Source organism: Osmerus eperlanus, chromosome 1 (genome assembly GCF_963692335.1).
Source record: "Osmerus eperlanus chromosome 1, fOsmEpe2.1, whole genome shotgun sequence".
Taxonomy (NCBI): domain Eukaryota; kingdom Metazoa; phylum Chordata; class Actinopteri; order Osmeriformes; family Osmeridae; genus Osmerus; species Osmerus eperlanus.
Genome location: NC_085018.1, coordinates 26352335 through 26364969, shown reverse-complemented (window position 1 = coordinate 26364969; position 12635 = coordinate 26352335). Strand labels below are relative to the sequence as shown.

General features: G+C 55.3%; 1 protein-coding gene across 4 annotated transcripts in view; it reads right to left on the bottom strand.

Annotated features, from left to right (window-relative positions):
* Positions 1–8720, bottom strand: part of anks1ab (ankyrin repeat and sterile alpha motif domain containing 1Ab) — a 31767-nt gene extending 23047 nt beyond the window's left edge. For 2 of the 4 annotated variants that reach the window (XM_062473661.1, XM_062473669.1), the window contains exons 1-2: positions 8087–8718; positions 1326–1395 (exon numbers count right to left, since the gene is read on the bottom strand). In XM_062473661.1, the coding sequence (XP_062329645.1) occupies positions 1326–1395; positions 8087–8380 (364 nt within the window). In that variant the 5' untranslated portion in view covers positions 8381–8718. Of the gene's footprint in view, positions 1–1325; positions 1396–8086 lie in introns of all 4 variants that reach the window. The other 2 variants (XM_062473652.1, XM_062473678.1) reach the window with 2 other exon arrangements.
* Positions 8721–12635: the final 3915 nt, after the last annotated feature.

The window sequence follows — 12635 nt, the reverse complement described above, 5'->3', positions numbered from 1 at the left end:
TGTGAGGAGAGAGGACACACAGGGTGATATCCAGGTGAACCACAGAGACACGATGAAGAGGGCAGCAGACCTGAGATCATGCACCAGGCCAACTGCTGCTGTGCTTGTGTTCTCCTTTACAGAGTCTAGATGTTAATTCTCAGTTAGGTTACAGCAGGCTGGGTAACTAGGTTACAGGAGGCTGGGTAACTAGGTTACAGGAGTCTGGGTAACTAGGTTACAGGAGGCTGGGTAACTAGGTTACAGGAGGCTGGGTAACTAGGTTACGGGAGGCTGGGTAACTAGGTTATAGGAGGCTGGGTAACTAGGTAACAGGAGGCTGGGTAACTAGGTTATAGGAGGCTGGGTAACTAGGTAACAGGAGGCTGGATAACTAGGTAACAAGAGGCTTGGTAACTAGGTAACAGGAGGCTGGGTAACTATGTTATAGGACGCTGGGTAACTAGGTAACAGGAGGCTGGGTAACTGAGTTAGGTTACAGTAAGCTGGGTAACTACGTAACAGGAGGATGGGTAACTAGGTAACAGGAGACTGGGTAACTAAGTAACAGGAGGCTGGGTAACTAAGTAACAGGAGGCTGGGTAACTAGGTAACAGGAGACTGGGTAATTAGGTAACAGGAGGCTGGGTAACTAGGTAACAGGAGACTGGGTAACTAGGTAACAGGAGGCTGGGTAACTAGGTAACAGGAGAATGGGTAACTAGGTAACAGGAGGCTGGGTAACTAGGTAGTGTAAATATTAACACACGGATGTGCCTCCAGGCTCCTGATGCTCCCTGCCTCTCCTCTGCAGCCAGGATCACTGAGACACAGCACCTGCCTCTCCTCTGCAGCCAGGATCACTGAGACACAGCACCTGCCTCTCCTCTGCAGCCAGGATCACTGAGACACAGCACCTGCCTCTCCTCTGCAGCCAGGATCACTGAGACACAGCACCTGCCTCTCCTCTGCAGCCAGGATCACTGAGACACAGCACCTGCCTCTCCTCTGCAGCCAGGATCACTGAGACACAGCACCTGGCTGACTGACAGATAAGTGACTTCAGAATTGGGTTTCTCTGAAAGTGGAGACACCCCCTTACATACTTCAGCTAACAGCATTTGCACACCGAGCTGAATGGGATTGTTTCCTCACCGATAAAGATGGATGAGTACTCATATCTCTATGATAGCAGGCTGTCCCTGTAATGATTCTATTCATAGCTGACCTTGATCTGACCTTGACAAGAACATCTTATATAACTCAGGGCTTGTGAGCATCATGCATGTGCAAGTTCCCCAGCATCCCAACCAGATAGGACGTGACATGTGACAAATCAAACACACCTGAGGGTGTGGGCGGCTGGTCACCCGCCAACTCGATGCCTTCTCCAATCAGGTTCATAATTTTCTCGATCTGAGGGGGAAGAAGAGGAACAGGAAGTGAGGTCACACCTCAAAGAACAATTGTGAGATAATTTATTCCCCAAAACATTTGAAAACATTTAAATTGTCAGTACAGTTAACAAAAGAAAGTAGTGTTTTTTTATTACATTACATTTAGTCATTCAGCAGACGCTCTTATCCAGAGCGACTTACAGTAAGTACAGGGACATTCCACCGAGGCAAGTAGGGTGAAGTGCCTTGCCCAAGGACACAACGTCATTTGGCACGGCCGGGAATCAAACTTGCAACCTTCAGATTACTAGCCTGCTTCCCTAATCGCTCAGCCACCTGACTCCCTCATGATATGACTGTTTTGTAAGGGCATGCTTTGTCAGTCTGATTATTATACAATTTCTTGTACAATCATGTTATAGGTTTTAGGAAGATGTGTCCCATGTATGTCATGAGGACTCTGAGGGAGGGGGGAGAGAGATGTGGTGTTCTGGGTGAGGTGGAGGCCAGGGAGGCCAGGGAGGTGGAGGCCAGGGAGGCCAGGGGGGCCAGGGAGGCCAGGGAGGTGGAGGCCAGGGAGGCCAGGGGGGCCAGGGAGGTGGAGGCCAGGGGGGCCAGGGAGGTGGAGGCCAGGGGGGCCAGGGAGGTGGAGGCCAGGGAGGTGGAGGCCAGGGGGGCCAGGGGGGCCAGGGAGGTGGAGGCCAGGGAGGCCAGGGGGGCCAGGGAGGCCAGGGAGGTGGAGGCCAGGGGGGCCAGGGGGGCCAGGGAGGTGGAGGCCAGGGGGGCCAGGGAGGTGGAGGCCAGGGGGGCCAGGGGGGCCAGGGAGGTGGAGGCCAGGGGGGCCAGGGAGGCCAGGGAGGTGGAGGCCAGGGGGGCCAGGGGGGCCAGGGAGGTGGAGGCCAGGGGGGCCAGGGAGGCCAGGGGGGCCAGGGAGGCCAGGGAGGCCAGGGAGGTGGAGGCCAGGGAGGCCAGGGGGGCCAGGGAGGTGGAGGCCAGGGAGGCCAGGGGGGCCAGGGAGGCCAGGGAGGTGGAGGCCAGGGGGGCCAGGGAGGTGGAGGCCAGGGGGGCCAGGGGGGCCAGGGAGGTGGAGGCCAGGGGGGCCAGGGGGGCCAGGGAGGCCAGGGGGGCCAGGGAGGTGGAGGCCAGGGGGGCCAGGGAGGTGGAGGCCAGGGAGGTGGAGGCCAGGGGGGCTAGGGGGGCCAGGGAGGTGGAGGCCAGGGGGGCCAGGGAGGTGGAGGCCAGGGAGGTGGAGGCCAGGGGGGCCAGGGGGGCCAGGGAGGTGGAGGCCAGGGGGGCCAGGGAGGTGGAGGCCAGGGGGGCCAGTGAGGTGGAGGCCAGGGAGGTGGAGGCCAGGGGGGCCAGGGGGGCCAGGGAGGTGGAGGCCAGGGGGGCCAGGGGGGCCAGGGAGGCCAGGGGGGCCAGGGAGGTGGAGGCCAGGGGGGCCAGGGAGGCCAGGGGGGCCAGGGAGGCCAGGGGGGCCAGGGAGGTGGAGGCCAGGGGGGCCAGGGAGGTGGAGGCCAGGGAGGCCAGGGGGGCCAGGGGGGCCAGGGAGGTGGAGGCCAGGGAGGCTGGGGAGGCTGGGGAGGTGGGGCCGGGAAGGTGGAGGCCAGGGGGGTGGATGCCAGGGAGGTGGAGGCCAGGGGGGTGGATGCCAGGGAGGTGGAGGCCAGGGGGCTGGTTTGAGGTGATGGATTAAGAGCAGAAGTGGAACGTGGACGGGGTCAGCAGAAACAGAGGAGACAGCAGACTGTTCAGAGCTGCAGGACAGGAGGAGACAGCAGACTGTTCAGAGCTGCAGGACAGGAGGAGACAGCAGACTGTTCAAAGCTGCAGGACAGGAGGAGACAGCAGACTGTTCAGAGCTGCAGGACAGGAGGAGACAGCAGACTGTTCAGAGCTGCAGGACAGGAGGATCAATCTGTGCAGCAGACAGACCATCTGCAGCCACAACAACACTCTGGATCCACACCAGCATCCATCCTGACTAACCATCAGAGGAGACGGAGAGAGGGAGGGAGAGACTGATATAGGGATAGAGAGAGAGAAGGAGAGGGAGGAAGAGAGAGGGATAGAGAGAGAGAGGGAGGGAGGGGGAAGAGGGAGGGAGAGAGTGGGAGAGAGAGATGGATATAGGGAGAGCATCATGTCTGATCCAATCAAATCTCTGGACAGAGGGCACCAGTAGTATTGAGGATGGATGGATCGATAGATGGATAGATGGAATGATGGACAGAGACTACTACTGCCTCATCTATACTGTGACTGCCTCTAACTCATCCATACTGTGACTGCCTCTAACTCATCTATACTGTGACTGACTCTAACTCATCTATACTGTGACTGACTCTAACTCATCCATACTGTGACTGCCTCTAACTCATCCATACTGTGACTGCCTCTAACTCATCTATACTGTGACTGCCTCTAACTCATCCATACTGTGACTGCCTCTAACTCATCCATACTGTGACTGCCTCTAACTCATCTATACTGTGACTGACTCTAACTCATCTATACTATGACTGCCTCTAACTCATCTATACTGTGACTGCCTCTAACTCTAGTGTGACTTCCTCTAACTCATCTATACTGTGACTGCCTCTAACTCTAGTGTGACTGCCTCTAACTCATCTATACTGTGACTGCCTCTAACTCTAGTGTGACTGCCTCTAACTCATCTTTACTGTGCCTCTGAGCTACCTACCCTAGCCGTAGTGTAACCCAAAGTCTTGTTCCACCCTGTGATGTCATCTGCATATCATCTAGCTAAATAACCTGAAAAGCTCAATCTGTCTCTCAGCACAGACACAGAGAGAGTTCTGTGATGTAATATTTAGTGTTTGGAAAAGCCTGATGCACTTTGCTAGTGGCATCAACACTCAGAAAAAGCCTTGATTCATTTGGAAGTCAGACACTAGGGAAGCGTGGTTTGCCTGCAGCCCTTCTGCCTGCAGCCCTTCTGCCTGCAGCCAAACCACGTTTCCGTCTTGTACTCTGAATCCAGAGTCCCAGATCCCTCCAACCTCCATCCTATCTCCCTCCTATAACCCTCCTATCTCCCTCCAACCTCCATCCTATCTCCCTCCTATAACCCTCCTTTATCCCTCCAACCTCCATCCTACATCAACACACAGGTCCTCATTACTGCACCCCAAAAAACGTTTTAATTCAAAAGATCTAGAATGCAGAATGGCACTAACTGGCCCCTCCCCATCACACCCCCCCAGTACTGTGCTCACCAGGCGCGGGGGGAGGAAACTAGCTGGAGGGCAATGGTAAGAGTTTTTGAAAAACCTTGCAGCTATTAAAAGCCTAGCTTTCATGGCTGAACACATCAGAAGATCTCCACAGCCTCATCCTGCTCCTGTGTAGGCAGCAGTGTAACACACAACACAGTCATGAAGCGTGCTATTTGTCTATTGTGAATAACACTACCCCTTGTTAAATATGGATTTAAAGGCAAAAATAGTCTGGATTACATCCACCATGGCTGAGGAGGACCGGAGCATCCCAGCATCCCGGTTCTTCCTTCCTCTCTGGTGGTGACCTCGTTTCTAGGAACGGCATCTAATACGCAGAGATGAGATACGCAGAGAAACTCAGTTAGCATGGAACCTTCAGGGATCTGTGTTAGATTGTCTCGGTACTGGCTAGAGTCTCGGCCCTGCTAGGAATAATCAAGAATCAGGATCTAATTGAAGAGAGTGATGGACAGAGAGAGAGAGAGAGAGAGAGAGAGAGAGAGAGAGAGAGAGAGAGAGAGAGAGAGAGAGAGAGGGGTAAGAGAAAAGAGAGTGAGCATTAGATAAAGAGAGAGACGTAGAGAGAAGATATAGCACAATTAAGTGTAGGGGCTTATTAAGAGGAGTACAATGAACTACGCTAATCTCGTGGTGATCGTGCTGTACTCTGAGCCGATGTAATTGTTAATCTTGTTACCGAGCACTTCAATTTCACCTGCTGTGGAGCCCGCAGAGCAACGGTCCCTCACCAGACTGGGTCCCTCATTTCATCAAAACACACTGCTTTTTGCACTGCATTACAAAATTGTATCTTGTACATTTGTATTTTTAGTAATATTTGTATTTTTGTATTTTTATATTGTAAATTACGGCAACTTATATTTTATTGTATATTTTATTTAATTCTAATTCCACTTAGTACTGCTAGTTTATGTACCTTAGTATAGATAGTCCACATATTTAAATTTTAGGTCCCTATATGTTTATTGTATGCACTTTCCTGCCAAAGCCTTGTCTGTGCAAACTTTCATGGCGAATAAATCCCATTCTGATTCTGATCATTAAAGTCAACTTTTAAAATAAGTTGCCTGGAGCCGTTTGAGTTGACGAACTGGAAGTGTTGAGTAAACTACACCTCAGATGCTGTCGCCAGGCTGCGGCAGATGCTGTCGCCAGGCTGCGGCAGATGCTGTCGCCAGGCTGCGGCAGATGCTGTCGCCAGGCTGCGGCAGATGCTGTCACGAGAACCTGAGTCAAGCGCTTCAAAGTGATGAGAAACAGTTTCGCTGCTGAATAGTATAATGTGAAAGAGCTATAGGCCTACTAAAATATATATACTAAAATATATATATATATACTAAAATAGCCTATATATATACTAAAATACGTTTAAATATTTTTATCGTGAATGTCTGTCCAAGAGTACGGGTAAAAGGCCCCTTTAATCTTCTCCCATATGTGCACATTCCTGATAATCACTTTAAACTATAGGCTTAGGGTTGAATGACAGTATGCAGCCATTAAAGCGCTTAACTCAATTAGCAATAAGAAGCCGCACTCCCTGGCCAGACCTCTCTGCCTCCCTGTTAATATGACATCATCACTCTGCTCTGATACTACGAGCTCCGCAGGGCAAACCTAACCCTCCACTAGAGGAGCAGCCATGTCTAGAATGAAGTAGCGGGAAAAATGTCACTTACCCAATCCCTCCTCCGCCTCCTGTGCCCTCCCCTACCTGTGTTTCCTGGGGAAAGTCTCCTGGGTTTGCGATACATGCCTGCGTATAACTACACTACACCACTGATGAGGTCTGTGTCTGTTACGAACATGTGTGGTTGGCCTAGGAACAAGGACACAAGGCCCATGGGGATTTCCGAAACCCAGTGGAGATGTCCGGCTGCTTGTTCCAACTCTATTGTGCAAAGTTAAACCCGTAGGCCTACTACTGTAGTCTAGTTCTCCTCCTTCTAAACAGTTGCCTGATGTGGTCTAGCGTAGCCTAGTGTAGGTTACTGTAGTCTAGCGTTGCCTGAAATCTAGCACAGCCTAGTACAGTAGTAGGCTACTGTCAGTACGTAGCCTAGCGTGGCCTATCATAGCCTAGCATAGCATAGTTGGATTTTAATGGCCTAGCATATGTTAGCATATCATCACCAGCAACAGCTTGTCTGATATTTGGAGACAATAACAAGAGTGAGTAAAGGCTACGTGTAGCCCACCACAAAAGAGTTTTGTTTCAGACAAAGGCTGACCTGATGAAACCATGTGCCAGGGATGCTAGGGTCCTCTGTAGTCATTTGTCTTCAATCAACGTCTTTTGATGTGAACAAGCCTCAATCACAACCTGTTTGGTCTGCGTGCATGTGTGTGTGCTTGTGTGTGTATATGTGTGTGTGTGTGTGTCCTGCGCTCTCTCTGTCTCTACTTCCCTCTCTCAGATCAGGAGGAGGGGTTGTTTACATTCTAAGCGCTTGCCCCAGCCTCAGCCCCAGCCTCAACCCCAGCACCAGCCTCAACCCCAGCACCAGCCTAAGCCCCAGCCTCAACCCCAGCCCCAGCCTCAACTTTAACCCCAGCCCCAGCCTCAACCCCAGCCCCTAGCCCCAGCCCAAGCCTCAGCCTCAACCCCAGCCCCTAGCCCCAGCCCCAGCCTCAACTCCAGCCCCTATCCCCAGCCTCAACCCCAGCCCCTAGCCCCAGCCTCAACCCCAGCCCCAACCCCAGCCCCAGCCTCAGCCTCAGTTCCAATAAACTCTCAACATTTGGAAAAGGAATAGACACTCAGGGGGCAGCTGCAAAACAGGATGCCCTTGAGAACAGGACGCCCCACCCTGCCAGACCAGTCTGAGTAAACAGTTTAGTCAGACTGGGGGGTGGGGGGCAGGTGGGGGAGGGCAGGGGGGAGGGGCAGGCAGGGGGGAGGAGCGGGCAGGGTTAGGTCGGGACTGGGGGAGAAGGAAGTGCTGCCAAAATTGAAGTGAGCACTGTCGCCTCTCGCTACAGACCCTGGAGCGGAGCGGGAGAGGCAGGGGAAGCAGGGGGAGGCAGGGGAGGCAGGGGGAGGCAGGGGGAGGCAGGGGAGGCAGGGTGAGGCAGGGGAGAGGGGTGTGGAGCCAGAGAGAGGACAGGGGTACAGTGAAGCCGGAGCGTGGGCAGACCCCATGTGAAGCCAGCTGAGGGGATAAGGAGTGACAGCACAAGGCCAATTAGCCCCGTGTGGCAGGGCAGCGGGGGGGAACAGGGCACTCATGCATTCAGCAGCTCCTGCCTCCCTGCCCTGACAGCCTGACTGGGCCAGGAGAGAGTACTGGACGCCTACATCTCCCGCTGGTCTTCGTCCTCTCCAGACTCCTGCATATTATTCTGTCCTCTCCTTTCCTCCCTCTCGGTCACAGTGTCCTCCCTCCCTCTTTCCCTCCTTCTGTCCATCCCTACGTCTTTTCCTCGGCCCCAGAGCAGAATCATTACCTCATCCCACTCGGAGGCGAAGGAAGGCGAGTGCTCCACCCTCTGCTGGTCCCGCTGCCCCGAGCTGCAGTCGAATACAGACCCTCCATGGCCTCCCAGAGCGCCATCCTCCTCCGCCTGCGGCCACACCAACAGGTCCGAGTCAGACTTGGACAGGCTGCGGGTCAGCTTCAGCACCCCAGGCGGCCTGAGCCTGGCGGCGGGCACGGCCTCAGGCGAGTCCCTGGTCTCGGCCCTCTGGCTGGGGGCCATCTTGGCATGCGTGGTGTCAGCATCCTTAGAGGCTGGCTCCATGTTTACGTCTGGGTCGGGTCGGGGGGGTGTCTGTGCTGGAGGCACCAGGCCCAGGTCTGTCCTGTGTAGCCGGGGTGGTCAGGGCGTGGAGGCCCGGGGAACACAGCTGATCCAGGCTTCTCTCTCTCGCTCTCTCCTCCTCGTTTCCTGGCTGAGGAAAGCAGGCAGACACAGAGAAGGATGTAAGACAACGGAGCAACAGGAAAATATCTCCCTCTGCAACGCCACTAACACAGGCCGCCTGCACACACTCCAGCCTGGTGACTGCACTCCTGTTTGGTGGAGAGGGAGTGTGTAAGAGAGAGGCTTGTTGTGTGTGTGTGGATCTGATTCATATCTCCTGGGTCCACCCACTACTGGTATCCTGCTTACCCCCCGCCCCTCCACCCCCTCCCCTCCCCTCCACCCCCCGCCCCTCCCCTCCACCCCCCCGCCCCTCCCCTCCACCCCCCGCCCCTCCCCTCCACCCCCTCCCCTCCCCTCCACCCCCTCCGCGCCCCTCCACCCCCCGCCCCTCCCCTCCACCCCCCGCCCCTCCCCTCCACCCCCTCCCCTCCCCTCCACCCCCTCCGCGCCCCTCCACCCCCCGCCCCTCCCCTCCACCCCCTCCCCTCCCCTCCACCCCCTCCGCGCCCCTCCACCCCCCGCCCCTCCCCTCCACCCCCTCCCCTCCCCTCCACCCCCTCCGCGCCCCTCCACCCCCCGCCCCTCCCCTCCACCCCCCGCCCCTCCCCTCCACCCCCCGCCCCTCCCCTCCACCCCCTCCGCGCCCCTCCACCCCCTCCGCGCCCCTCCACCCCCTCCCCTCCCCTCCACCCCCCGCCCCTCCCCTCCACCCCCCTCTACGCCCCTCCACCCCCCGCCCCTCCCCTCCACCCCCCTCTACGCCCCTCCACCCCCCGCCCAGTGACGGCCTCAAAGAGTTTCTTTCCTATGCTTTTCCTTCCTCGACTCTTTGGGACTCTCTTCCCCTCACGTCCTGTGTTCCAGCAGCAGAGACCAGGACGCTCAGGTTTCAGAAGCGCTGGGAACACCAGTCCCACAAGGATGGATCCCTGAAAGAGGATATCAGGATGGTAGCAAACTGAAGACCTAGTGAGATACGACATAAAACCGGCACACACCACCCCCCCACACCACGCCCCCCCACACACACACAAACACACATTAATCTGTTCATAGCTTTGAAAACATACATTACATTACATACTAATGCTATATACTCTACTTTAAAAAAGAGAGCAGTTTCAAAACTAAACAAATACAAGCGCCTTTAGTCAGTCAATCTAAATGAATTAAAGTAGTTTGCACGGCTTCATCTGACACATCCAGTCTCCCCTCTGAACCAAACCTGTTCTTCCTGTGTTGTTCCTCTCTGTTGTCTCAGTGTAGAGTCCTGGTTTGTCCTGTGATGTTTTGTGATGTATGTGCTGTCCTGTGTCCTCTGCGTCCTCAGTGCTGTCCCTGTGCTGTCCCTGTGCTGTCCTCTGTGCTGTCCAGTCCTCAGTGGAGCTCTATCCGTCTCCCTGGTCGTCTGCAGACTCCCAGAGCTGAGGAGCGCTGTGATCCCTGGCTGAGGATCGGAGGATCCTGGGCCTCAGACTGACAGCTGGGATAATCAGGTTACTGACGCACTGTGTGTCTGGTTCTGCTCTGAGGAGGGGGTGGTGAGGGGTGGGGGCGGGGGTAGGAGTCCTCCTCTAGTCTGGGTCTGGGCGCTCATCCCAGTAGAGCTGGCGTCTTAATGACGCATATGAAGCCCTGAGGAAGAGGAAGGAGAGAAGTGCCTTGATGTGAGGCTCACCACTTCACCGGTTGGTGTTGACTCCTGTCGTGTTGGTATTCCTGAAGTTAGAAGCTTCCTTTGGCAGTGGGAGGGTAGAGGCAGAGGAGGGCGTGGCCTGGCAGTGGCAGGGTAGAGGCAGAGGAGGGCGTGGCCTGGCAGTGGGAGGGTAGAGGCAGAGGAGGGCGTGGCCTGGCAGTGGCAGGGTAGAGGCAGAGGAGGGCGTGGCCTGGCAGTGGGAGGGTAGAGGCAGAGGAGGGCGTGGCCTGGCAGTGGGAGGGTAGAGGCAGAGGAGGGCGTGGCCTGGCAGTGGGAGGGTAGAGGCAGAGGAGGGCGTGGCCTGGCAGTGGGAGGGTAGAGGCAGAGGAGGGCGTGGCCTGGCAGTGGCAGGGTAGAGGCAGAGGAGGGCGTGGCCTGGAAGTGGGAGGGTAGAGGCAGAGGAGGGCGTGGCCTGGAAGTGGGAGGGTAGAGGCAGAGGAGGGCGTGGCCTGGCAGTGGGAGGGTAGAGGCAGAGGAGGGCGTGGCCTGGCAGTGGGAGGGTAGAGGCAGAGGAGGGCGTGGCCTGGAAGTGGGAGGGTAGAGGCAGAGGAGGGCGTGGCCTGGCAATGGGAGGGTAGAGGCAGAGGAGGGCGTGGCCTGGCAGTGGGAGGGTAGAGGCAGAGGAGGGCGTGGCCTGGCAGTGGGAGGGTAGAGGCAGAGGAGGGCGTGGCCTGGCAGTGGGAGGGTAGAGGCAGAGGAGGGCGTGGCCTGGAAGTGGGAGGTGAAGAAATATTCCAAACAGTATAAAAGTCATAAAGTAGTCTTTGATTATTGTTAACTGATCAGTGGTTAAGGACAGACCTCTTCTGAGGGTGGAGGCAGAGGAGGGCTGCGTGACCGGGCAGGAATGCAGACACGACTTTTTCTCCCTTAGTTCTCCATCAGCTCCTAGGAGGGGGCTGGATTCCAACAAAAAGAGACCTGTACTGGACCATATGACCTGTACTGGACCATATGACCTGTACTGGACCATGTGACCTGTACTGGACCATATGACCTGTACTGGACCATGTGACCTGTACTGGACCATATGACCTGTACTGGACCATATGACCTGTACTGGACCATGTGACCTGTACTGGACCATGTGACCTGTACTGGACCATATGACCTGTACTGGACCATGTGACCTGTACTGGACCATGTGACCTGTACTGGACCATGTGACCTGTACTGGACCATATGACCTGTACTGGACCATATGACCTGTACTGGACCATGTGACCTGTACTGGACCATATGACCTGTACTGGACCATATGACCTGTACTGGACCATATGACCTGTACTGGACCATGTGACCTGTACTGGACCATATGACCTGTACTGGACCATATGACCTGTACTGGACCATGTGACCTGTACTGGACCATGTGACCTGTACTGGACCATATGACCTGTACTGGACCATATGACCTGTACTGGACCATGTGACCTGTACTGGACCATATGACCTGTACTGGACCATGTGACCTGTACTGGACCATATGACCTGTACTGGACCATGTGACCTGTACTGGACCATATGACCTGTACTGGACCATGTGACCTGTACTGGACCATGTGACCTGTACTGGACCATATGACCTGTACTGGACCATATGACCTGTACTGGACCATATGACCTGTACTGGACCATGTGACCTGTACTGGACCATATGACCTGTACTGGACCATGTGACCTGTACTGGACCATGTGACCTGTACTGGACCATATGACCTGTACTGGACCATGTGACCTGTACTGGACCATGTGACCTGTACTGGACCATGTGACCTGTACTGGACCATATGACCTGTACTGGACCATGTGACCTGTACTGGACCATATGACCTGTACTGGACCATATGACCTGTACTGGACCATATGACCTGTACTGGACCATGTGACCTGTACTGGACCATGTGACCTGTACTGGACCATATGACCTGTACTGGACCATATGACCTGTACTGGACCATGTGACCTGTACTGGACCATATGACCTGTACTGGACCATATGACCTGTACTGGACCATGTGACCTGTACTGGACCATATGACCTGTACTGGACCATATGACCTGTACTGGACCATGTGACCTGTACTGGACCATGTGACCTGTACTGGACCATATGACCTGTACTGGACCATGTGACCTGTACTGGACCATATGACCTGTACTGGACCATGTGACCTGTACTGGACCATGTGACCTGTACTGGACCATATGACCTGTACTGGACCATGTGACCTGTACTGGACCATGTGACCTGTACTGGACCATATGACCTGTACTGGACCATGTGACCTGTACTGGACCATATGACCTGTACTGGACCATGTGACCTGTACTGGACCATATGACCTGTACTGGACCATGTGACCTGTACTGGACCATATGACCTGTACTGGACCATGTGACCTGTACTGGACCATATGACCTGTACTGGAC